Consider the following 27,566-nt stretch of genomic DNA (forward strand, 5'->3'; position numbering starts at 1 on the left):
AAACCAAGAAAGGAGTACCATGAGAATGCCATCATTCTGAATGCAGCAGGCTATCACACTGGTATCTGGCTGAAGCAGTGGGTCGCAGGGCCCTTCTCAGCTGGAAATGGCTGTGGAAAGGCAGAAAGGTCACTGGGGAGCCATGGGCCCAAAGCCTCACTCTATCAGAGAACCCCCAGCAGAGACTTTGCTTTTTTTATTGGGAAGAAAAGGAACAAAACCATTTTTCTTTGTCCCTGCAAGATGAAAGGGGTGCAGTGAAACCGTGCTTCTGGAATTAAAGGTTTATTTAAATATGTGGATGACTTTCCTTTCATTGTTACAAGGTCAATATTTGCTTTCAAATGGAAGCACTTTATTTGGTTGAATTCTGTCTCCAGAAACAAATGGGCAACACCAGAACCTTTTACATTGGCAATGAAATCACAACACTGAGATGCCACCAAAATCTAGAGATCGGTGCTCAAACACACATACACACATATACAAATAAAAAAGTGCTCAACATCATCATGTTAAAATAGAATTTGGCTTCTTTTAGGTTTTTTGACACTTCAGGCAGGAAAAAATAACAAACAATATGCATCAAACTAAATGAACTTCTGAAAAATACTCAGCATTAAACACAACTTTCAGTATCAGTAAATATGTTTCTTCTCTATTTACAGATGTTAAGAAAGGGCATTAGAGACTTGCTGGGGACAGCAGGGTTTTGCAGGCTGCGCATCCCCACTTCTGGGCAGGAGAAGTTCAAGCAGAGTTTTTATAAACCAGTGCACATATTCAGTCCTTCTGCTTTTGTATAAGGTAAACTCGACCAAAGTTACCCGTTCTTTACCCTGAATGAAGGCAGCAGAATAGAGATTGTAGGATACGTGACTGTCCATTTTTCTTGTGGTCAGTTTGCAGATCCAGGCATCAGGGAGCTGCTCACCCAGTTTATAAAAACTCCATCTGTGGCCTTTTTATAAAACTCTTCCAAAGACAATCAGGCAGCTAAAGCTAATGCTCCTTCTACGGTGCTACTGAACAACACAGATGCTGCAACTGCCCCAATGCTCCACAGAGGCTGACAATAATATACTGTCCACCCAGATTCAATATATAAAAGCAAACTTAAAGTTTGACATAGATGGCACAATAACAGGTGAAAATGAACTCCCCTCGCTGCTGATTCAACAGTGCTTCAGACGCAAGAATAAAACACTACAGCTAAAATATTCTATGGCCATTCTTGCACAGCTGCTGGCTGCTTTACAATTCGGACCCCCAGAGGTGGCTGCTCACACAGCTCTGTCACACACGTGCACAGAGCCACGAGCACTGCTGCTCTCAGAGGCTCACAGATGCAGGGTTGTGTGATCCCAGCTGCAGGGATGAAGATGGCAGTTTCTGACTCCAGCAGCACTGTGCTGAGGTGTCAGCCCTGCCTGCAGCGCAGGCTCCACTTCGGTCAGATTAAAACATAACCTGGTGCTGGTTGATGCTTGCAGGCTGTAAGCAGTGCAGTACAGCAGCTCAGGACCCACTGAAGGACTGAGGGGTTTTTGCTATGGAAATTAAAAATGGGTATCTCAAATGGAAAGGGACAAAGCTCTGAAGACAATGCTAATTCAAAAAATGACTTCATCCCGAGCGAGGAAGACCGAGGCAAACCCCAGCATGGAGAGCAGATGATTCTGGGACACATTTCTACACGCTGGCAGCAGAACACCACGCTCACGTCTGCAAACTACACCTGAGAGGGTTCACCTCAGGGTCATCAGAGCAGCTCCCAAATTTTCCTCAAGTTCTGGGGATTTTACAAGAGATGCTGAAGTTCCCTAAGAGCAAGCGGACTCCCCCAAAATATGGGTTGGTTTAAGGATAAGTAAGGTTGGGTTAAGGATAAGTAAGGCCCTCAGGAGCTACGAGGAGCAATGAACTCTCTTACAGGGCTTAACCAGGTACAGGATTACTGTGACAACTTAGCAACAGTAAAGATTCAGGGAAACCAACACATTTGTAGTACAGATCTGGAAAGCAATTGACCCCTTTGTTAGGCAGCTGGGTCGTGCAACGTATTTGGAGACAGAAGCATGAGGTGACACAGTGCAGCATCACTTCTGCTTCAGGTAAAACCATGTGAGAACAGGATGGCTGAGGGTTGACTTCTGGGCCAAGGTCCAGTCCATGACAACGTGGCAGAACGAAATACAGTGCAGTTTTCTTTTTTTTTTCTTTTCTCTTTTATTTTTTTTTTTTTCTAAAAAAATTCTGTTATTCAAACATTAACTGATGAGAACGCACAAGAGGTCATGCAAAAGAAGAAGGTAGGTCTGAAATGCTGAAAAACAAACCAACAAAAGAAAACTGCAAAGAGATTAACAACGAGCCACAAAATAATGTGGCCCTTGGGAAGGTGGGCGCAGGCAAGGCAACAGGGCGAGCATGCAGAATGAAACAAGAGCAAAATGGAGGTCTTTGTGATGAGCAGAACGGGGCTTCAAACCAAAACGCCGGTGTCTGTGTGTGTCTGTGTGTGTGTGAGGGAGAGGTGGAAGAAAGGAGGAGGCAATAAAGAGGAAGGGGCAAGAGAACAAGCAGGAAAGAAAGTGTACATACGTGAGCTTGAAGGCTTTCAGGCAACAGCAAGGTCATAGGGATTTAATACTTGGCATGAGCATCAGCCTAGATTTAAAAAAAATAAAGGCTGAAAAGTATTAGTGACTTTTTTGTGGAAAGAAGAATACTGAATGATGCATGTGGATCAAGTTTAATATCTGCCAATTCAGAGTCCAGTCCAGCTGCTGTAACACTGTCCCCAGGAGCAGCTTACCATGTGTATGCACCTCCTTTCCAAGTTGGTGAAACTACCTGCAGGATTAGTGCTAAAGGCACCATGTGAAATGCTGATGGACCAGTGCATACATTCAGATGGACTGAGGGACGAGGGAGGACAGAAGACAGACCTGCACATGCTTGGGCCTCTCCAGGTGCCCTTTGCATCAATGGGCAGCCAGCGGTTCTCTGACCAGCGCTGGGAGGAGCTGGGAGGGGAAGTGCTGGTTATTTTTTTTTATAGAAGGGCTGTGCCAAGCTGGTAGAAGAGCAGGGAAGGCTGGTAAGTTAATCTGAGCCACAAGTAGCATGCCATGGAAAAGAGCAAGCGTCTGAATGATACTGGGATGGAATTTAGGTCTGAATTTTTCAAGTGGGAACTCCAGACAAGAGTGGGTGTCTGGCTTTCCATGGGTATGTTTAAACTGCCTGCAGGGTAAACAGACCATTTTGTTTCTCCTTCTGTGACAAGCTCGCCCCGAGGTTCTTGCACCAGCACAAACACCTTTAGGAATCTAAAACATAAGAAAGACAAAAAGAAAGAGACTGGATTAGAAAGAGACTGGAGAAAAAGGGTTCCCTTAAGAGTAGCACTACCTGCAGGAGGTTAAAGGAAACCGAGCACCTACAGGGTTACAGAGGGTTAAGCAAAGCTCCTGAACTCAGGCGTACTTCCCAACACTCAGTCACCACTCACCCTCAGCCCTTCCTTCCAGGAAGCATCGCTGGATCGCTGCTTTCCCCTGGGAGAAGGATGTCAAACCCAGGAGCAGAACCCTGCCAGCACTTTCTCAGCACAACAGCAGAGCAAACAAACAGCTTTTTCCGTTTCAATCTGCTCAGAGGTACTATATCTGCTCAAGTGAATGATACTGAAGAATAACAGGAAGCCAAAACACAAAGAATTTTGCAGATGAGCCCAGACCAGGCATCCCCTACACAGCAGGCCACGAAGACCCTTCACTCTTAGGGGAAGTGAAGAAATAAACAGGTAAGTGAAAGTCATCTTAGCCTCTGAACTCATGCTTCGTCACATTCCTGCAGCCACAGGATTCTGGCTGAGGGTGAGCTTGCTCTGTGGTCAAAGCTCTGATCCAGAAGTTTGCTTTGGCTGAAGACACTGCTTTATGGGGAGGAATAAAGGATGAGTCCAAACTTCCCTCACACTTGTGATGGGGGGACGGCTTTCAGGTGTCCTTTCTGCCCACTTCCACAGCAACAACGAAAGAACAAAGCTCCATATGGTAGCACAAAAAGAGTTTCCACAGAGCCACAGCAAAATATTCTTCCCGAAAAACAATTGCATTTCTCCTTAAGGTACCTCTGTGTGGGAAGCAGGTGAAAAGCAGCTCTGGGCCACATCCTTTCCATTAACAAAGTCAAACTCAAAAGAATAGCCATGAAAAGAAACTCACAGGAATGAGAAAATATAATGTTTATTAGAAGAAGACACCGTGGTACATGAAGCTATAAAGAGAGTTCTGACAGATGACGATTCTTTAAAAAATAAGAATGGAAATGGAACAACCACACTGGCCAGATTTAACAAACTGTGACACCAAAAGTTCCTATGCAATTCCAACCAGATGCAGACAGCTGAGGAACCAAAAGGGCTTATCAGCATAAGGACCGAATAGTTATCAAAACAACAGCTAAGTTAAGCAGAACAACAACCTATAAAACCATTTATATTTATATATATAAAATGATAAAAACAATTTAAATTCAAGTAACTTTAGTTTTTAAGTTATGTTATATACATATTTTTAATACCAGGAGAACTAAAGACAAGTATTTAACACAAAGATTGTTTTTAAAAGCCACAGTCCAGTTGCTAATTAATCACCAGTTCCTAAAGGATTTGGCAAGCATTAAATAATCAGATACATCCTAGATCAAAAGTGCATCAGCATGGTTAACTTCCACCTATTGCTTTGTGCAAGCCAAGGCTCGCTGCGGTGGTTCCAGCAAACAGCAGAGCACTGAGCTGCCCACCAACCAGGGCTGTTTGTGGAGCTGGGGGATGCAGAGGGAAAATGGAGCAGACATGGGCAGAGGAGCTGCCATGCTCACATGGCTCCAGACTCGATCTTTGTTCTTCCCTCCCCCAGAAGCATAACTCCACACAACAGTCCCTACCACTCAGGTCCCCCAGCAGCCAGCTCCTCTGAGGGCAGCAAGCATGGCTTTTCTGCTGGGTGCCACCAAAGTTTATCTAACGATTATTTCAAAGTTCTTCCGTGTATCACATTTAAAAGAGGGCTCTGCTCCCAAGCAGATTATGAGGTACCACATTTAATAACACAGGATGGTCAGCCTTGAGCACAAAGGTCCAAATGGTTTCAGTATCGACAGCCAGCAGCACCAGCACCTGCCAGAGCAGGAAAGCCCTGCAATAAGCCACACCAACAGAGCCCCGAGCAATGCTCCTCCTCCCTCCCTATAGCAGGGAGAGCTTGGCACAAGCCCCAAAACACAACCATGTATCTGACAGATCCAGTTCTCAGTCTGAACGTTTTCAGCACTTCTACCAGTTTCCTGAACGCAGCGCAAAGGGAATGAACTGTGTTGGCTCCCACTGGTATCAGGAAGGACAAGACTGCTGTTTACAACTAAATTCGTGCCAAGGGGCAGCGCTTCCATCGGCAGTGATGCACATTTAAATTGCAAGGAGAACTTATACATGCATCAGCTGAGCGAGTGGCACCTAACAGAGTCCTTCATTGATGGAGACATGCCACGTGCATTCATCTCTTCTAAAGAAAACCTTCTGAAATAGATCTCTTAAAACAGCAGTAGCAGCAAACCCGCAGAACAAAAGGTGAACAGGCCTATGCAAACCTACTCAGAGATTTTCTGAAGTGATTTGTACACATCTGGAAAAAAAAAAGAGGCAGAACAAGATAGACGTTACCGTTCTTTTTGTGACAGGGTTTGCTAACACCCTCCGGCTGGAGTTTACCATTGCAAACTGTACCAGCAGCCCTCACACAGCCCTGAGCTGGCTCACGTGAGCAGCACACGCACAGGGGTGGCTGCAGCACACAACTTACCTGTCCTACCATCCCAGAGGCACTGCGGCTTTGCTTGGGCACCTCACCTAAGTGCTCTTTGCACAGCTACACCAAGAGCTGCCAGCTGCCCCAGGGTCTTTTTGAAAACAGGGATTGAAGCGTGTAAATGCTTTAGCACTGTCATTTTCAGGAAAGGTGTCGTTTCCAGTTTTAACAGTCAAGGACTGAATGAAGTCCTTCTACAGCATATTAATATCAAGTGAGAAAACTGCAGCTTGCCACAGTTTGCCTTCTAAATGCAGAAGCATTCCCCAGAAATCTTTATGCTGCTTCTCTGATGTTTTATGGCAAGTTTTCCATGTTAAAATATGGAAATTTCTTAGCTCACTTCCATTAGATAGTCACACGCACAGTTGATTTTATTCTTAAAGTCCAGCAAAATTAACGGGAAAAATAAAAGATCTGAACTCCTCCCAGCTGTGTCAGCATTCACTCCCAGCACAGACTGCCCTTCAGCATCACTCAGAGAGCGTGCAGAGAGCCATGCCTGCTACTTCTGACAGATGGAGATGCCACAGCAGCTCAGCTGCTTCAAGCAGCCTGCGTTGCTGAACACATCTTCCAGCAGAACAATAATGTTGCTTTCAACCACTGCCACACACAGAGGACACAATCTCCAAGGGAGAGAACACTGAGTTATGACATCTCTCATTCTGTGCTGTCTTGTCCTGAACGTGAAGCAGAGAAAACATGCACTGCAAACCCATCTTTTAAAGGTTAACCAAAGGAGACAGAAGGGCCGAGTTTACTCTTGCATCTCAACTGACTGTATTTGCCAAGCATAAAACTACTATGGCAAAAATCAGACCTAGACTTCCATCTGCAGCAGATGAGGCACACACTGCTTAATACTGAACCCAGGAAAAAGTGAACTGATCAAATTACAGTGTTTGTTTACAGAGACAGCTCTCTTCTCTCTCCACTGTCCATAAACCTCTATGAGAATGGTTCCCTTTTCTTTTAAATTGGACGAGGCAGTTTGTTTCACAACAAGAACTTTAAGGTTCTGGAAACAGAATAATCTGAACGATTAAATGACTGCAAAAGAAATGCATAAATTGTTTAACAGTGGACTTCAAACATATCAATTTGAAACAGACCTAAAACTTCTCAGTGAATTATATTACCAGGTATTTACATGCTAGCATGTATCCTACCCAGTATTCTCCTGCATGCACTGCTTGCTTACAAAATACACATATCTGGGAGGAGTCAAAAGCAACTAAGAAACAGAAGACCGTCCAGTTTAAGCTCAGAGTGCCTCCATTGACTGCATTTAAGCAAAAGACCCATTAGTTATGGGTCATCAGAAATAGCAAATACAGCCAAAAGACCATTTTCTGAAATGTATCAAGACAGGAAAGAATAAAGGATTTTCCTTAATGTCGATGTTTTAATGATTTATCAAGGATCACAGAGTGCTGTGTAGAGAGGCTTTGGCAAGACTTCTGCTTCCCCTTCCAAACACTCTAACTAAATGATGAGCAGGTTTCAGTTCCAAAGGTCCTCATTAGGCTCTGAAAGCTACCACGCTGAGACACAAAACACCAGGCTACATATTTCCTAATTAGCAATCCACTGGATCAGTTTGGGACAAACTTGTGAACATGTCTGAAATACCCCCAGGATATGTAAGGAAAACCAGCAATATTTCCAAATGGCTTTGTGTTCCCTGCCCTAGATTGGGTGTGCAATGGCAGTGACAGTTGAACAAGCACTTCATAGGAAAGGCTGCATTTCCCCTCTACCACACTAGCCTTCTCTGACCAATAAAAAGCATGTTTTGCAGTACAGCAAGCCATATTAGTCCATGTATGAAATAATGCACTTTGTGGCACTGTACAGACTTTTAAAAGGCTCTATATGCAACGCAAAGTTGCAGGGTTGGGTATCTCTGTGAAAGCAAGTAAAGTAATAATAATATTATTAAATATAAGTCATAGCACCTTTGGCATTTTTGTCCAAATAGACTTCAACATAAGACGTAGGGACATAGCCCTCCTCGTCTTCGTTCCTTCGGATTCGTGTCCACCCATCACCTTTGTCTTCTTCTATTACATACAGCATTTCTCCTTCTGCTACAGAAATTGTTCCTTCATTCTGACCTGAAAGACAAAGTAACAAGGATGTTAAGTTGCCTTGCACAGTAAGAACCACGGGTGCAGTACATGCTCATGGCATGTAGGAACAAAGAGCTGCCATCCTTTGTTGCATCACTAGAAGTGTGAACAAGAATATATGATTCTGGAGACAACAGGGTGCAATCAAAGAAGGAACATCATCTTGACATAAGAGCTGCCATAGGAAATGCCAGCACCACCATCATGTTATCATTAACCTGAACTTCACAAATATTCTTGTAGCTCATGTCCAGCTGTTACAGCTCCTCTATTGGAAAGCAGTGATTGCAGGCCAGACATTTAAGTACCATAGGCAGGCTAAAACTATAAGGCATTGATTGTAACATTTATAAGAACTTACTTCAGCTGAGTATCATAACCCCAAGTTATGTAACCCTTACATAAGTTTGTCCTCACAGCAGAACTCCCAAACACGTAATGTATTTTTCTACCATCACATGCTCAGGTGATAACACAGCTTAAGCTTAGCCCTCCCAGCTCAAAAATTCTCATAGGAACCTTCAGTAAGAATGGGATGAAGTACACTGAAGGAATGAAGTGCACAACACGGAGCACAATTTTATTCCCTCGCTATTTCTCTCTACCATTGTAGGGATGCACAGCTCTAGATTTGGCTCTTCTTCTTGCAGAAGCCCTGCAAAATGCAAGATGAATCACTGCCCTAGAGCCACCAGAAAACAAATAATGCCAAAGCCTCACTCACTCCTTCATTGTCTATTTAAGCACTGCAGAGGTTAAACGAAGGTTTCCCCCTTGTCATAGGAAGCAAACAAAGCAATAAGTAAAAGAAGAGTAAAGACTGAATGATACCTTCAAATGTATAGAGAGCTTTACATGTTCCTATGGTTGGTAGTGGTTCTTCATCGTCAAATTCATCGTCAAAATCTGTTGCAGGTACTTTCATCTCAGTCTCCTGACTTTGCTCTTCTGTGTAACTCCCATCTGGGCTGCTCAAGAGAGAAAAATACAGAGCAACTATAGCGACCAGCCTCAGGAGCAGGGAGGGTGGTTTGTTTACCCAGCACTTCAGGCAAGGTGAGCAACTCCAGCTGGAGCAGCTCAGCAGTTCCACAGAATGGTCAGGACAGGCTGTTACCATTAGCAGCTGTTGTAATGCAATGGTCATTTTCCTCTCCATAATAAGAAGAACCTATCACACTTGCCTTCACAGCAGTGACTGCAGAGGCCATTATATTTAGAAAACCAGCTCTTAAAGGTGGAATATTCTATAAAGCTAAAACTAGTGTGCAAAACTCATCACGGAGCACCTGCCTTCAGCTTGGTCACACAGTCCTGAATACCGCAGAGCAAGTTTTCCTGGTGTTGCAGCTAAAGAAAGCAAGTTCAGTTACCAGCCCAAACAAGGCAGCTCTGTACAGATACTGTACCTCTCCCGGTCCTGTGCACAGCTGTTCACTGCTGAAGTGTTCTGGGCTTCGTACAGCCCGCTCTGCCGCCGGGCCTGCTCAGTTCGTGAGGGCAACCTGCCCTCCACCTCGGCCAGCCAGCCCTGCCATTGAAAAGCAGCAGTGTCACATCACTGGGGCTTACATTCACAACAGGACAGACTGCTACTCCGGTCACAATGAAGTAAGACGCGCAGCAGCTTATGGTGGTCTCAGAAATATCAGGAGAAAAGCTGGGGAGGTTTTCAAATGGGTAAGCAAGCAATCGACAGTAAAACAAATGACTGTAAGGAACAACATGAACAGGCTGTATATCTTCATGTTTGTGGCCCAGCTTATAGAGTGAAGCCTTTCCTCAGTCCTATAATCCCTCTGGTGTTAATTGTAACGGGATACATTTCTAATGGATCCTGCTTCCAAATACTACTCATGCTTCTGAGGTTCTGCACCTCTAAAAGCTTCTTGTTAATGGCAGGCTGTTCCATAAAACGTGAATCATCTGATGGCTTCTGTCTTGCTATTAGACTTCAAATGGTGTTTCCCACTTACATTCCTCCAATTTCCCACAGTCATCTGTAGTCTGATGATGGTCATTATTTAAGCAAGCATCTGAACCTCTCTAGGCAGTCTAGAGAATCCTGCATTTTTATCTCCTCCTCCACTTGGCATGGATTTCTGGGCAATTTAAAGAGCACTGCTGTTGGCTGACAATCACAAGCGATGGTGCTTATTTATGTTACAGAAATAGGCTCAAAGATCTCAATTAATGTAAGTGATTAAGTACCACTTCTCCACACACAAAAATGGATTGAAGCATTTTTTTTTTCTATCTGGAAAAGCACAGAAGCACCTACTGACAAGCGTGCATACACTGTGCTACTTTTCATCAAAGATGTGTGCACTCATTGAGACCAACATCACATTTATAACCCTCCCCATACCTCAAATTTCTGCACTTCTAATCGTAGCTTTTCAATGTTCTGTTCAAGTTCTGATAATCTGTGGTCCACACTCGCTGCATCTCCCATCTGTGGGTTCTTGATATACACATCTTTCATTTTCGTTAAGGCATCTCTGAGAGACAGAAGAAAAATAAAAGTTCCTAAATGAATATCATCCCAGTTTTGGGGGGAGACAGACAAACGGTTGCATCATTCTTCTCCATCGTGGGCTGAAATCCAATTGAGTAACTGGGACAAAGAGCAGAATGCAGACATAACAGTAACAGAAATGGAGTGATAACCAGAAACTCTCAACCCTGCCTGTTGCATTTTGCCTTTTGCAAAGCTGATAGTTTGTAAGATATTTATTTCGCACTGCTTAAAAGGAAGCTGAATCCAGATGGTTTGCATTTGTCACAGCGCAGCAACAGATGGACCTCGGGCCACATAACGCGACCCTGCATCCTGTTAAGCTACACTGTATTTTTACCAGACTGTTTCTGGGGGCTGTGTTTCATATCAACCCAGATGCCAAGTGCCTACGGTTTCAGAGATGTTAATATTAGGGCCCACTATGAGGAATGCAGTACCATAAGACCAATGCTGATATAATACATGCATGAGATCCCTTAGGGAAGCCTGCGGAGCTTTCGTTGCCAGCAGTGTGCTGCCTTTGACCTGAAGCACGTTGAACTTAAGGAAAAAGTTATCTGCATGATGAAGGTTTCAGAGCTCAGAGATGGATGGGCTTATGAGCTGATTTCCTGTATTTCTGCCACAGCCATTCAGCTTTTCTCTAGGCATTACTTGGGGGGAAGAAGGTTAATGTCAGTCCCACGACTCAAGTTAACACTCTTTATATTTTGGAATTTCCCACCAAACTCCTGACAATTGCAATCCTGTGCCTGCTTTTGCTTTGTGCAGAGAAAATGAGAAAAAGTGTGGGTGGCAAGGAAGTGGGACTGCTCTGTGGTTGAAACCCTAAGGGACAATATTGCAAACATATGAGTCACGATGATTACTACTCTTTAACCCTTACTTAACTGCTGGTGTTAATTCCCCAATCACATACTATGCTCATTTTAAAATAGCATAATTCTACTCAGATTTCATACCAGATTTTAACACTGAGTTACCTCAGAATCAATACAGAAGGGTAAATCTGTACAGAAAGAAATGCAAGTTACCACAGAAGAAAAAAACTATGGAAAGTAATATAACCATGTGCAAACTTCCTTTCTCATTTATGAAATAAGTGATGAAAATAAAACAAAATAAAATGATGAAAACAGTCTGTCAGCAAACCAAAATTAACAGGTTCTTCAAAGGAATCTAGCAGAAAACACAGGCACATCCATGTAAATGTGAAGCAGTGTTTTGGGATGGACTAATAGCCATGAGGCTGAGTCTTAAAATCTCTCTGGGAAGAAAAGTTCTGTTTTTCTGTGTGCTGAATTTTTAATGCAATTGCAGGAGCCAGAATGTGAACAAACACTGAAAGAAACAAATACAAGCTGCCAGAATCAATAGAAAGTGTGTAACTAAAATGGTCTTGTTCTCAACCACAGCGATAAACGAAGTCTTGTAGAAAAAGCATCCACAAAAGCACTGGACTCATATTTCCTGCTCCCAGGAAATGTATGCTACAGATCAGAGCCTTAAGATATACACCAAACAATCAGCACTTTGGACAATGTTATCAAGCTCATAACAGCCTCATTTGCTGGGATATACCCACGATCACATTTGCCCATCAAACATTTGCAGGTGATCTGCTTAGTGTTGAGAGGTTTATGACTGTAACCCTGATTGAGACCATGTTTACATCCTGTACTAACTAAAACCAATCAAACAACAAGCAAACAACCCCCCACCATCACACCCAATTCATCAGTAACAGCTCACAACACACACACACAAAAATGTCTGTGTATCCAACAGCAATGCTCGTCTTGCTCATGACTGGACTGCTACTTTCCTGCAAGGGAGCTCTGACTTACATCAGCCAAAATTAAATTACTGATTACAGCTTCAGCAATAAATACATTTTTAGCAATAACTTTGTGTCTTTTAGCAATAAACTTTGTGTCTTCTCTTGAAACAGCACCCTAGAAAACACTATAACCTTATTCTTATCAGTTTTTATGTTTTAGTTGTTTCAGTTGATCTACTTCATTTTCTATGGGAGGAGCTGGCTTACCTTTGATCCATCTCCTTCTGAATGTCTTTGTTTAGCTCATCGACTTTTTGCTGAAGTTTCTTTCTTCTTTGCTCAGGTGGGAGATTGCTGAAGTCCTCTGGCCCAGCTCCCTGCAGAGTGGAATGGAGGGGAAAAAAAATAAACAATCAGAGTCTACACGAATCTTTCACGACTGCATTTTGAAAATAGCTCACAAATCTGTGAAGCAATCACAATGGTCTGAAGCATTGTTATCATCTGTGCTATGAGTTATCAGTCCCTGAATGGTTGGGAATCAGAATGCCTAAGAAACAAGCCCAGGACCACTTCCTTACCAAGTGGCTAATGGGAGATCAGCAAGAATGCCAGAATTCAGTGGTAAAGCTGAGAATCTACTTTTAACCATAGCTAACACCAGATTTTACTTAACAGGATCTCATTCTCATGGAAAGCTAATCCTTCTTGCTTTCCCCTACTCCTCTAGACACAGCATCCCCCGAAAGCAGTTGCTAGCTTCTACTTCTGTGTCATAATCATGCTTCTTGAGCACACTGTTAATTGCTGGCCCACTCTTACTCATGGGTGTCCAACCTTCTGGCTTGCCTGGGCTACAAGGACTGAAGCAGAACTGTCTTGGGCCACACATAAAATATATAAAATAGTTGATGTATATAACTAAACTCCTTATATTTGTTATATTTTTTTAATTAAAACATTAAAAAAAGAGCAGCAAAAATGAAACTAGTGGGATATTTGACCTTCTTTTTGTGAAACTAATGCAACAGCTTGGTTCGATGGAAGTGGTTGCAGTTCTTAGTTCTCAAGGTGTTTGTCAGATTTTTAATTAATTATTACTGTCCCTATGCTTCATCCCTGACTACTCTGATTTTGTATAGCAGGTAGACTTACAACCAGCTGAATCACAAAAGAATGAAGGTCTTGTACATAAGCCAGAATTTGCACACGTTTCTCCTGTCTTGGTTTTCACCTGTTTCATGTCCTGTTTCTAAGGAGAAGTACTGGCATACGTGAAAAAGAAAGGGACAAAATACAAAGCTGAGCATCCAAATTCAATAGCCCATCAGCTTACTAGAAGGCCGTGAGCCAAGCTGAAACATTAGTTTTACTAAAATGCCAAATATCTCTCTGAGGGGAAAGTGATTTAGGGGACACTCTGCCACAAAGACTGCCCATGAGACCCCTTCAGTTCTGTGCTGAAGGTGCACTCTGAGACAGTGCACTCTTTCTTCTGCATTTGCAGAACATGCTACTTACAGCAAAGGCACGTGGGTGTCAGAGGGGTGGAGGACAACTCCATACAGGTCACCTCCTCCACCTCCTGCTGTTTGATTTCAATAAAGCAGATCAGGTTGGTGTAATGAAAGTGCTGCCATGTTTGTGTTCAGTAAGAATGAACACATGCATCTGAGTGGAGGCCTGATCCCGTGTGTAATAACACACATCAAGTTCTATTTTGTGAAACAATGGGAAAGCAAATCTAGCACAACGCAAGAAACAAGTTAAACTAATTCTAAATCAGCAGCCACGTGCATTCCTGAGAGTTCTGAATTACTGCTTACATTGCTGTGCGTGGCATAGGAGATTTCTATTTTAATTCATTCCTTAATGCTGGCAGCACTTGCTTTGCAGTAACTCCCACGTCACATTAGGCTGTTTTAGTATATTTTACAGTCAGCCTGCATGCTAAACCCATACATATCTTTTTAAGGCAGAGCATCTGGATGTAGGTTTGTAAATAAATGAGCAGTTAACAGAAAGACTACATCAAATATTCTTTTCAGTTCTATTCAGAAGAGAAAGAGATGCTTGAAAACATCCTCAGTTATACCAGATGTATTCAAAGCAATCTGGAAAAGCTCTTCCTTTTCTATACTTCATTTCAATTGAGAGCTCTAGGCCAGATTAAATTCGGTATTTGTGCCCACAATGCTTCAGACCAAAGCATCAGTGTTGTGTAGAAATGCATGCCTGAGACTGGGTGAACTCACAGAGACTTCATTCCATGCTTGGTAACTTCCCATCTGAACAGCTGCTACAGGTCCTCCTCCAGCAGGAAGAGACAAGGAACAACTTTTGCACATGCTAGGCACATTTCATGCTCTCAAGCAAAAGATGCTGGAACCATCTCTCAAGCTGTAAACATTGCACGTTTTCTAGAAATACACATCATCCTGATTTGTGCAATTCTTGGGGGAAGGCCAGGCCGGCCGTTTGTCTGGGGATGATATATTCCTACACATGGGAGGGCTTAGCTCAGCTGCGCTACACAAAAACAAGTGGAAATTCTTGGTATAAGCACTTGGGACTAATAGGTCAATGGATGGCAATAGCCAAAAGAAGAAGGTTTCCAAGTGAGCCAGAGATTTCCACCATTCCCCACTTCTACCACAGGCCTCCAGAAGTGCAATACTGCAAACGAAGAGCAATGAGTGACTGCGCTGTGCAGGGCAGCAGCAGGGCCCCAAACCTCTGCAGGCACACCACAGCTACCCCAGGTAGCTTCCAGGGCACACACCTCTCCTCAGAACAAGCTGCTAGGGACAGAACAGATCCAAAATGATAAATCCGTGGACAATGTGTACGTAGGGAGGAGTAACAGGGAAGGAGCACCTAAGGCAGCGACTGGTGAGGAAAAAGAAAACTTCCAACCTAATGCAATTAAGGAGCTGCAGATCCTCTGAAGCTCTCTAACTGCCACCAGTCATTGTGGCTCTGGAATGAGTGCGTGAACTGGGGCAGAACAGCTGAGTTCCCCCTGGAATCACAAAGGGCAAAGGAACACCAACGATCTACCAGAGACATACTGAGGTGTGGCACATCTCAGGCAGCACAGAGCCTGCAATATCAAATTCAGCCCAATTTGCTTTCCCAAATAGGTCCACCCGTTCCCTTCCAACTCAGTAACACGTTTCCTTACCGTAGCTCAAGCAAACTTCCCAGCTGCATCCGAATCGAATTTGGGGTTCATATACATAACATTATTTGCAAATTCAAATCAGACTGAGTTAACCTTGTTGGTTACGGTTTACAGAATTTTAATTGTTATTAGTTATTCTGAAGGACTACATAGGGCTGTAAAATGTAGGCGACCGTGGTGCAGATTGCCAGTAAACACCTGGACACAGAAAGCAAACTCTGTGGCTATGTCACAGTCACACCAAATACATGCATTTCTCTATGGAAAAAGTCCAAACAGATCTTGATTTCTTTTAACGTCTCAATTTATACTTACACAGTAACAGAATTACTTGATACTGTTTTTCTACATTTTCATAGCCCTAGATTACAAAAATGAAAGCTAAACTATGTATTAGAATTAATTTTTTAGCAGCTTATTAGAAAGACTGAGTTTCGATCACCTCTATTAGACTCCAGACCTGCGTATTCAGAGTTATCTGATAAACAGCAAAAAAGCAAACAAAGAAGAAACAAATTTAACAATTTCAGTGTCATGTCATCCGCGGCACAGTGCACATTCAAACACACACAAAGTTGTGATTAAAACACAGGACAGGCATGCTGAAAATGTGCTTACCAGCTTGAGAGAAAGCTTCATGTAAAAATTGGAGAGATACAGGGTGGGGGGGGAGGAAAGAGAAAAAAAAAATACAACAGAGCATCAGTAGAAGAGGAACTTTTCAGAGTGCTGTTCCAATAACATGACACACATTGCCCTCGCTGGATGGGTAACACTGACAGATCTGTGCAAAAGTTCACAAGAGGGCCCAGCAGCACTGGGCAGCTGCCATGGCCTCGCCTGGAGCAGAGCTGGGAGTGCTGCCTGTGTGCTTCTGTACGGCAGGCAGAGCTCTGCCTGGGCTGCCTCAGTACTGCTTGCTGCAAGGAGGATTTCCTCACTGAATTCTGAATTGCAAAACAAAACAAAGCACCTGTAAAGGCGTGCAAGTCGCTTCAGATCGAAAACGTGCTGCAATGCAGTCACAAGCATCAGCCCCTTTGTGCAGGAGCAGGGAAGGACAGCAGCTAGCTGCAGGTAGGGAGAGCTATGGCACTGCTCCTGCTGCTAAAGGCTTGCTGGGGCCTCTGGTCATTTCCAGGAGACAAAGCCCAGCTCGCAGGCATGTGTCCAAATGACTGTACTCCCAAATTACCTCCACTGCTGCACACAATGCTTTCTGAGCAGTCACTTAAGCCATTTGGTGTTCTTAAACAATTCATACAGATACTTATCTCAAACTTATTTTGGCCACACGGTCAGACAAGGTCAGGACCAAGAATAAGGGGAAAAAAAAAAATCTCTTCACACCAAATTGATTCTATGGCAGCACAGCAAGACGTTATTCAAGCTACTTAAATGATACACATGATCCAGTCCCCAAAGGTTGGCACGTTCCCTGGTGCAGAGCCAAAACATCATCTTTTAGCTAATCTGGGAAAGGAAGAGAGTGCAAAAAGAGAGGTGTACATTAAAAAAATGACCCACACAGCAGCACAGCTTGCCTCTGTGCTACATCACTTACACGTTGGGCTCTGAGCAGTGCTGGAGGGCCTCAAACTGACAGGTGAACAAAATGTGCTCAGGCAGTCAACCACCAGAACTACCAAAGCTCTCTGCCAGTGCTGGAAGATATTATTTATGTTATTTCCAAGAGATTGGAGCCTACCAGTGCCTTTCTGCTTCGTGCCAAGGAGCACCAGCTGACTGCTGCTCAAGGTACAAAACCAGACTAAAGGGAGAATCAAAACTGCACTCAGGCTTCCAGCAGTCCTCACTGTGGCTGTACTACCAGCACTGAGGGCTGGTGTGCAGCGAGCTTCTAAATGCATAAATGCATGTGCTCTGTGTCAAAGACAGCTGACATGAAAATGGGAAAACATCTCTTGCCCCAGGCCATAATCTGTTGTCAGACTTCTGCACACCTTGCCATTCAGGAGTTCTCTAATAGCAGCACTGACAGCTCCTGGATACAGAGCTCTCACAAACAGATGCTCCATTTTTAGCAAGAGTTCTTTTGGGTTGGATTTAAAATAAAGCTGGCTTGACACCTATGATGTTTTTGACAGCCTGCTCAAGAAATACTCAACTTTCAAATACGATTGTCATTAGTCAGCAGAATTTATGCAGTAATACATATCAATAATTCAAGGGAAATATATAGCCTTAAAATTAATAGTAAACTATTCCATTGGAACTGATACATCAAGTGACAATGCAGCAGTTCAGCTTCCCTCTGAAGTTCAATCTATCAGCATAGAAACGCTCAATAATCACAGCGCAGTGAAGAAATTTACTCTCTTAGCTACAAGGCCATTGAAAAACCAAACCAAACCAATCAATTTGAGAGAAGAATCGCAGGAGGAGGAGACAGAATGAGCTAAAATATATTGCAGGAGATATTCAGTGCAGGCAGCTTTTGTTTGCGTTTTATCTTTAGCATTCCTGTGAACTTTAGCATAGACATGATCAGCACAAACTGAGATCCTATGTATATACAGACAGGACTGATGGTGCAGAGGAAATATTTACCTATGAAGCACTCTAGAGAGGCACAGATGTATGCTACATGCGCTAATGTCTAAACACTAAGACTAAAGGCACTGCACTACTGCAGGGAACCATCTGCATCACGACTATTCTTCTGCTGTAAATTCAGCAAATTTCAGAGATTACACACATTGTATGCCCAATTCTTGCACTGTTAATTAGGTACGGCAAAAATAGAGAACTTATTAAGAGCATTTCCAAAGAGAACGTCGGGGATTGTTACAGCCAGTACGAGTAAAGCAGATCACAGACAATGAAATGCTGAAATAAGTCATATTCACAGCTTTCCATTTCTGAAATGCATTGATAATTTTACACGACAGCGATTCAATTTCTATAAACAAATATAAGCAGACTGAAAGTAAATCTGCATTAAACATTCACCGAAGAACTGCTTTTTGCCCATTCTGTTGGGTTGTCACAATGACACACTTGCTCACAGCTCCTGGAAGCGGAGCGTTTTTCCCCCTCAAAATGATCAAATAAATCACATTGCTACAAAATGAGCAAATCTGTTTCAAGCTGCCAATTTAGAACGAGTCTTGCAGGGAAAAAATGAAGAGCCTAAGAGCCACAAGCTTCAATAACACATGAGAGAGCACGAAAGCCAGCAAGTCCATGTGTTATTGGACAGTCACAGACAGACACTAACCTCACTTACAGAAATCGGGGTTGAAATAAATCACTGCCTTTCCAGACAGCCCAAAGGTAAATTTCTTTCTCAGTGCTCCTGCACCAATCCACCCTATACGATGCTTTCGCTGGGGATCAGATTTAGAGGTCACAAACGTTGGTTCCATGAGCTGTCATTGTCACAGAGGGCTCAGGGAAGTTTGCCAAAGGCTCACAGATGCTCTGCCACCACGGCCAGGGATGCGTCCCTACAGCTCATGATGGTCAAACTGCATTCATAAAGTAATTTAGAATAAATGCAAGGAACCCACCTGGAGCACTTCTACGTAGAAGAAATTTGCTGTAAAAGCAGCTCAGCTTTACAAGCTAACAAATATAGAATATAATTTTTAGTTTTCTATTTATTGTACAGCCAAGCACACTTGAAACGGTTCCGAGAGGAGTGTGAATTTCAGCATTTCCAGGCCTAGCAGACAAGTCTCTCCTGCTCTTAACACACTCAGCTGCAGCTTGCCTCTCACCAAGCCTGCAGTTTCCCATTTCTTTTACACAAAGCACATTTCCACAGCACACTCTCAGGGCGTTGTAAGTGGGGTTAGCGACTGTGCAGCAACGGTATGGGCTGATCACACCATACGTGGACTTACAACGTATTCCCTAGCCTCAATGGCACACGTGGGTGTCCCTAAAGTCCTCTTCATGAGTTCTTTGTGAAAATACAAAGACTGTGTCTGCTGGTGAGTCAGCAAGAGAAAACACATGCGTTACGGTGGAGACCAGCACAGCACCCGTGTTTACTGCTTCTACAGCAAAAGACAGCTCGGTGTTTAATAGCTTTAAGTGCAAAGTGGAAACTTGCTAGATGCTCTGCGAGCTTTAATCGAGTTCAGCACTTTTATAACACTTAGATCTCATATTCTTAAAGGCTAGCTTAAACATGCCATGCCAGGTAAAATCTCTCTGCTGAAATAAGCTTGGCTTTTCTGAGCCCACCCGCCCAAGCCCCGGTGTTTTGGCACACACACACTTGCATCACAGCACAGAGCACTCCCTTGGGCAGGGAACACAGCAGGTGAGGAGCTGGTGTGGTTTGGTTGGTGTTTCTGCACAATCACAGCACAGCCAGGTCGTGGTCCCCGGGCAGGGCTACAGGTGTCAGGAAAAAGTGCACAGTGCATCACAGAAATGGGACAGGATGGAAAGGGAAAACGTTAAACTGATGCAACGGAAATGAAGTTACACTGTAATGAAGTCAACAACTTCCACTTAAAAAGGAAACCACAAAAATCCCTCATTTGGACCCTATGGGGCTGTGTGGGCAATGACAGCAGCATCTGTGCCTCTGCTCCCAGAGCCACCTCCTGTTTGACCGCAGCTCAGAGTCCGAATGACCACACGAAGCAACTCAGCTCAGTGTACACAGTGGTGCAAGGGTGTAAGTTCTACCCCTGGATTTGGTTAGTTCAGAAGTATTGCTCTTTAAATAAAGGTGCTGATGTTACTGCCGGTGTAGCAATAAAGGAAAAACACAAAATTAATTTCAACTAGCAGAATACTATGTTTCCTTTGTCCTCAAAATGGAATTAGAAAAAGCAGAGCAAGCATAAATGAAATTATGACTTATGTAAGTGGTTCCTCATTTTTGTACTCTTCTGGATTTTACTTCCCTAGAGAGGCAGAGCTGATTTTAAGCACTGACTTTTTTTTTTAATTAAAGAGTTATAAGAAACAGTGAGGAAAAGAAGCCTTGTGTAGACTTTCCCCTCTTTTAGCTCAGATCTTCTGTAAGCACTGTAACGGGTCTTAATGATTCCTCATAATGGACATTTCTGCTTTTGGGGTCAGAAGAAAGTAAGTTTGATGAAAATAGGAGAACATGATTAGAAAACCACAGCCACTGACAAGTGTCAGCACCAACATAAGTTCTGTTGCTTTTCTTTCAAACAGACCAGCATTTCACACTGGCAGTGATCAATGATTCTGCTATTGGTGCATTAACCTCACATCTGCTGTTCAGATATCTGCTTCCTTCCATGGAAACAAAACTCAATGGATTTTAGATTGAGAGCCAAAACTAAAGCCAGATTGCAGGGCATAACGTTACACAAACAATTCAGCAGTCACCAGTGCCTTTTCCACTTTAGCTCTGTAATCTCTCTTTCCAAAGGTAACAGAAGATGCTAAAACAAAACTTGGAAGCAGATCACGAAAACACACTGCCACTCACTGCAATCTCAAAAGGACCTATGGAGGAATTGTATGGGGATCACTCCTCACATCCAAGGATGGGTTACAGTGTGTAGTTCTGCTGTGTTTATCCCATTACACTTCTGTTAGTTGTGTTCACATTAAGTAGTTCCCTGCCATGCTCCCCTCTTTCTTAAACCAGGGACAGAAAGGAGTATGAACCCATTTCCTCTGAATTGTTGCAAAGCCTTTTGCAGGCATTAACAGCTCAGATTATCAGCAAAGCCAGGAAGGACTCCCTTCTTGACAATTTGTTTGAACAATCTAAAATAATCTTTATTACTTAAGTACTTTAAATCTCCCACGGCCACCTGTACTGCAAGGTGTTTGGCTGAACAAAACCAGCACAGAGGCAGAGAAGCAAATGAAATTGTTCTGTGTCCAAAGCCAAACATCCATTACGTTGTATTGTTCTGTTGGCTCCCTGCACGACCTTCCCAAAAGTTGCTTTGCTAATGTATTCCTGTACAGACCAAATGTTCTTCTGAGCAGACAGCTTCTCCCTACCTCCTTCTCTCTCATTTCTTTGGTAAGATCTCAGTGCAGCATTAGCAACATTACTGCTCATGAGCAAAATTCAGATGTTGTCGGATCTGGCAGAGGGACAATGAGATGGAGAGGAACCGAGAAAAGGAAATCTTATCAAATGTAATATTGTAAAAGTGGAATTAACAATGTTATCCAGCTGTACTGGACATAAAGAGGGCCTCATCAGACAAATTACAATAACTCATTTCTCATCTGACAAATAAATGAGATTGGGGTGCATCTGGTTAGAATTTTATTTTTGAAGATCATTAAGCACTTCCATGACCTTTTAGTCTGACGCTGCGTATAACAAAAATCACCAAGGACCTATGAAGCATCAACAGCATTCTCAGAGCAGACAGAAAGAGCTGCCAGCTCTTAGCAGCCTCTCCTCCTCCATACTTCTAGATGAACTAAGCGGCCTGAATTCGTCCCTCTGGAAAATGCCACGATGATCTGAACATTGGCCTCCAACTCTGTTGGATGAGTCAGGCACCAAAACTGTTTACATACAAACATCCTGGTAGCTAACAGGGGAAGGAGATGAAAGAGGAGAACACAGTGAAAAAGGTTCAGATGAAGATTTAGTAATAGCCTTCCTTTTTGCATTTTTAATGAACTTGTCAGCAGAAATTAGAAGGATTCCAGAGAAAGCTAGAGGAAATTGTTCTCATTATTTCACTTTTCAAACGAACCAACTAAAAGTAACACAGTACAAAGCATCTGTAAGACTCACTTAGACTTCTCAGACAGCACATTATGTCATTTTTTCAGGCAAATATTAAAAGTCATAACTGCTTATGAGGCCAAATAATAAATAAGAGTTAGTACATTTGAAATACAAGCTCATGCACTGCCCAAGGAACTATAAGCTTATTTTTAGACTGAACTAGAAATACTCAGCATTATTTTAAATAATCAGTTCAGTGAATGGCACTGCTGGAGGACTAGGTCACAGTGTCAGCTCCCACCTCCAGCACTGCCTTTCTCTCCATGTGCCTCACTGCTACCCCATACAAACAGGGCTGCCAGCTGCCAGCCATCCAAGCAGTGCAGAGGCACCTGCTGCTATAGAAGCAGGACAGAAAGGCAATTCCCCCCTCCTTAAAAGCTTAAAAGAAGAGATGTTGTGAACCAAACTGCAACTGAGAGGAGAAGGCATTTACCAAACCTCCTTAGGAGGACTTAGAAAACAGACACATCTCCAGTAGAAAGCATCAGAAATGGGGATTTTTGGATTCTACACTGAATACGTCATGAATGGGAGTTCCTTAGAAAAGAACTGAAAACTGCCCTATATTAAAAAAAAAACGAACTTTTTTTTCTTTAAATTTACTGTCTGTAACCAGATGAGACAAAATACTGTTTACAGCAGTGTTTTCAATTCTCTGTGACTAACCACTGAAGTCCCCCACTGAAATCAGCTCTACTGTTAAACAACTCCAGTCATCTTTCCTAAATGTCAGTGCAGTCCCTGGAGCAGAATTTGGGCTTTTTTAAGCAGTTGCACTTCCTCCCTGTTAAAACGTGTTTTTTAGTGCAGGCTGTAAGGTACTGCACAGTTGTGTCTCCTTTCTGTGATCTTTTTCAATAATACTTTTAAGGACCCAAATCTCAGAGCCAAAGCAGTGGTACACGAGCAACTTCTGAGTACAGCTGTGCCACATATGGGCTTGCATGAAGAAAAAAGCATCCTCTGCTTTATTTCAGGAGAGAAGTATGATGAACTTGCAATGCTGGTGTCATGTCACAAGAAGCTGATTGAGCTCCATCTACAGTGGATCCCCAAGGTCAGCTGCAGGGTTCCAACCTCTCTGCAATGGAGCAGCACCCAGCTCACAGCTCCAGCTGCTGGCAGGAAAGGCTCAAACCCCAACCCCTGAAAACCTCCCACCTGCGTTTCAGATCACGCCTGTCTGACCATCAGCTTTGCACACAGAATATAATTTTGAACCACGTGCACCATAGCACAGGGAAGTGAAAGTCAGTTCAGGCACCAAAAAAATCTGTTGACTTCATAGGAAACGCCAGAAAAAGATCTACAATTCTGAACAGCGGTGTATGCAGAGCTGCTAAATTAATGGATTTGTGACTTGTATGTGAATATTGCTTCAAGTTCAGCTGTTCTTTCTAAACACTGGATAATTCTCTCTCCTTCCAAAAAAAAGGGAATAGGTAACTTCTATCAAACTGTACTTTTTGTGGTTTCGCTGTGGGATTTTTGACTGCAAATGACTTTACAGGTTGGGTTTCCTTGGGTTTGTCTGCATGTTATGATAAAACACAACAGACTCATCCACCAAACAAAACAAGTTCTTACATAACAGAACGTGCAATATAAAAGCGCAAGGAAGGAAGAAAAGAAAGAAAGAAAGAAAGAGAGGTATCCAGAGGAGAACTTACCCCGCGCTTTAGGCTCCTGAAGCAGTGGATTTTGGGTTTGGAGGTCATGAACTCGTTGAAGCGATGGGAGAGGGGTTCCTTTTGCTGCTTGGGAGACTGGGGGCCGTTGGGAACAGCAGAGGGTGAGGCAGAGGCAGGGGGAGGAGGAGGGGGCTGATGGGGGGATGTTAAAAGGGACATAAGCTACGTATAAGAGATGGAGAAGTGACAGAATAAAATCAAAATAAAAAGATAAAACACAAAACGAAAATAAGCATCAAAACCAATATTTGAAATTCAGAGAAAAAACAATTAAATAATTAAATATTAAAGGCCATGGTTCAAGAAGTGGGGGGGAGAAGTATTTAGAGTTGTGTTAAATGAAGGTATGATAAAATTGAAGTTTTTAGTAAGTGATGCAACAGAAGAGTAACAAAGCATTCTGACGGGAAGCTCATGCAGACTCTTCCATGCAGTGCTATCCCTATAAACTGCCCTGCTCTGCTCTGTGGACAACTCGGAATAATGCAAATGGATAGAGCTTACAAATACCTGAATTTAAATGGATCAGATAATGAAGGTACCTTAGTGCCCAGTAGCGTTTCTATTATCTGGAAAACAACAAACCACATTCCTTCCTGCTTTCAAATCATACCTCAGTAACGTGCATCAAACTTCACTTCTACAAATGCTTCAAATTTGCTCAGAAGTTGGTCCCTTTTTTTTTTTTTTTTTTTTTTTGCTTCTGGCTACACTAATGTAAGCACCAGACAGCCAACTTCTCTCTTCTACCAGCAAGAGGAACGACCCATTTTGATCAAGTAGGCTTTTGGACTATCAGTGTCATTAGTAAAAGTGGTTTGATAAGGGTCAGAGCAAGGGTGAGATCAAAACAGTGAAGCTGCTCTGAGCTTCCATCAGTGTTTCTGTAAACTGATATAGTGCAGCCATCCTGACACATTCTGGTATCCTCAGATGTACGGTGCCATGCATTATGGTGTAAAATATGACAGTGAAATGAAAAAGGTTTAATGGATATGTAAGTTAACATGGTCTTTAAAAAGTCAACTGCTCAGTTAGCTGTGCTCCATTAGTTATGCTAAAGAAGAAAGAACTGCAGCAATTCCTTGCTTCCCACCACCCAACTGCAGAACCCGATGCACAGACTGAGGAGGTCACACAAATGAAAAAGTCAAAGAGTTTTAGAAGTGTCACAACAGTAATGACACATTAAAGCTTCCCAGAAGTAACAATGTTAGTTAGCACACGTGACACTAAGTAAGTGGTATACAATTCCTTCTGAGTTAGGAACAGAAATGGACCATGGCAAAGACATGACAGTTAAATTAATATAAAAACTGCAACATAATTAAAGAAATTTCAACGAAAAAATCTCAAAGATATATAAAAAAACCTTAAGTAACCAAAGACTACAACAGAACACCATATTTAGACATCAGTTATTAACTTTCTGAAACTAAAGTTCACTTTAAAATCTGTAATTGCCCAGATCTCTAGACAGCACAGTGGCTATTGTCTACACGCATACTAGCTAACACCAAGCTCATGTCTGCAGGTCAGTACCTTATTTTTCTTGATGAACGGCCATAACTTGCCCTTGGATTTGCCACCAAACTTCGGCTCATACTTCCCATCCCCTCTGGAGTTGGAAAGGCTGGATTCGGAGATAGTCCGCTTCATGGGCTGAGTGAAGTCCTCGAAGTCAACATCTCCTGGAGGCTCAAACCCTGATTTGAAGGCTTCTATTACCATTTGTGAATCCTGGAATGGGGCAGATCAAGAACAAGTGTAAACATCTCAGATGAAGGCTGTCATCATACTGGTGGCATAGCAGAGAAGATCAAGGACAAAAATACGTTTTTCCTATGGAGGAAAATATCTTTAAAGGGACTGGTCTCATCCTGGCAAATAAATACTCATCCTGATCCCAAGTTCTGGAAGAGTTTCTCCTTCTGCTCCATGATTAAGGATCTTGGATCAAGGATGCAAGATGCTTTCTTGAATCTGTTGTCATTACCACAACATGTTTCAAAAAGGTATGCAGAGCACATTATTCCACCAAAACAAGGCACTGTACCATGTAAAACTGAATGCTCCCAGATACTGCAGCCATACACTGTGTACTCTCTGCAATGGTTTTGCTTTTTTTTTTTTTTTAAATAGAAGAAAAAGATAAACCATACAAGAAATAATATATAGCATTTATCCTAGTCAAGCCTACGTACATGATTAATTATACATAAATGCAGACTTGGACTTAACTTGCCAAAAGCATTTAGGTCTAATGGCCTCAGAAAAAAGTTCTTCTGAACACTTTTGATCTATATGACTTCTCAGGAAGGAAGCTTTTTACATTATAGTGTTCTAACAGTTTTTACTCCCCTAAGATCGTTAGGGGAACTGTGCACACAAAGATCTTATTAGTTCTGTAAAGAAGGGCATCATCATCCTGTTTGAATCAAAGAACTTGTTGCTTTGGAAGCCTTTCACAGCTTCTGCTTACATCCATGAGTAAAACTGCATTCATGAGAAGCCCAGTGGGATAAGCACAGATTCAGAGGCCAGATGCAATTAAGCAAAATACAGATTTAAGAAAGGCTTTGCAAAGATATCCTGGGGAATGCCTACCAAATTAAGGCTCGAAATCCTCACTCTATCAGGTGCACTGTAGAATTCAGATACAGCTTGTAAAGGGGGTAAAGCAACACTTTCTCCATTACTTTATCCCAGATTGACATTAAAACTTTTGTAGACATGAACGTTTGAAGAGATTTTTTTTTTATAATCATGAAAGAAGAAAGAAAAGACAAACATACACGAGGTTACATAAAATCCACTACTCGTATTTTATCCTATGCCTAAAGCTTTTTTTTCCCTTTTTTTTTTTTCCTCTGTTAACTGTACAGCGTTCCCTCTATTTAGTCAAAACATCCTTCCACTGTGATTGAGCTAAATATAAATAGCATGCTCCTCATATCACAGAGAGATAATGTCATAACAGGAACTCCTAAATCCGTAACAAATTAATTCTATCTGCTGCTGGAGCAAATTCTGCAGAGGTTCACTTAGCAGTCACTCCAGCCTACCCTTGTGATGTCACCTCTGTGAGAAAGAATACATTGAACAGAAGTGCATCCATAGCTATAGGAACACACAGGCCTAACCAGTGCTACCAGCTATTCCAGAGAGCTTCCCTTGCTTAGTGGGAGTTGTAAGGACTTCTATGAGGGCATAAAGCAATTCTGCTTGCACAGTTACAAATTTCCTAGCTAAGCCTGAACATTTGCCCATTTTGCTAGTAGGTGTGAGGCAGAACTTTGTCATTTTTAAGCTGCAGAGAATAGTTAAATATTTTCCAGATATCGTTCTGGTCCTCAGCGCCATCCAATGAAACTTGAAAATAAAGTGGTCTTTGAGAATCCTGCTGGCAGCTATGGATGGCAGGGCAGGCAGAGATGGCTGTGGAAAGGAAGCCTGCTGTTAGCAGCCTGAGCTTCCAGAGTTTCAACCTAACTACAGAATGACATCTTAACCTACTGCTGTGCTGCACAGGTCTGATACTCAATCACAGCGGTTCATAAATGCCATGAAAACCTCTTGTTTGGTCAGTGTGGTAATAGGTTCAGGTAGGCACTCACATGAACTGCAAAGCTGTGCTTCCATTTTG

At 42.7% G+C, this 27,566-nt stretch overlaps 1 protein-coding gene across 23 annotated transcripts in view; it reads right to left on the minus strand.

The window, feature by feature from the left end:
* Positions 1 to 4,240: 4,240 nt before the first annotated feature.
* Positions 4,241 to 27,566, minus strand: part of FNBP1 (formin binding protein 1) — an 84,044-nt gene continuing 60,718 nt past the window's right edge. The window contains exons 9-18 of one of the 23 annotated variants that reach the window (XM_090121288.1): positions 25,463 to 25,660; positions 23,900 to 24,082; positions 19,369 to 19,455; positions 16,118 to 16,132; positions 12,583 to 12,692; positions 10,383 to 10,515; positions 9,424 to 9,545; positions 8,846 to 8,985; positions 7,841 to 7,999; positions 4,241 to 5,696 (exon numbers count right to left, since the gene is read on the minus strand). In XM_090121288.1, coding sequence (XP_089977414.1) covers positions 5,662 to 5,696; positions 7,841 to 7,999; positions 8,846 to 8,985; positions 9,424 to 9,545; positions 10,383 to 10,515; positions 12,583 to 12,692; positions 16,118 to 16,132; positions 19,369 to 19,455; positions 23,900 to 24,082; positions 25,463 to 25,660 — 1,182 coding nt within the window. In that variant the 3' untranslated portion in view covers positions 4,241 to 5,661. The other 22 variants (XM_090121287.1, XM_090121289.1, XM_090121290.1 and 19 more) reach the window with 22 other exon arrangements.

This window comes from Phasianus colchicus, chromosome 19 (genome assembly GCF_987193195.1).
Source record: "Phasianus colchicus chromosome 19, bPhaCol1.hap1.1, whole genome shotgun sequence".
Taxonomy (NCBI): Eukaryota; Metazoa; Chordata; class Aves; order Galliformes; family Phasianidae; genus Phasianus; species Phasianus colchicus.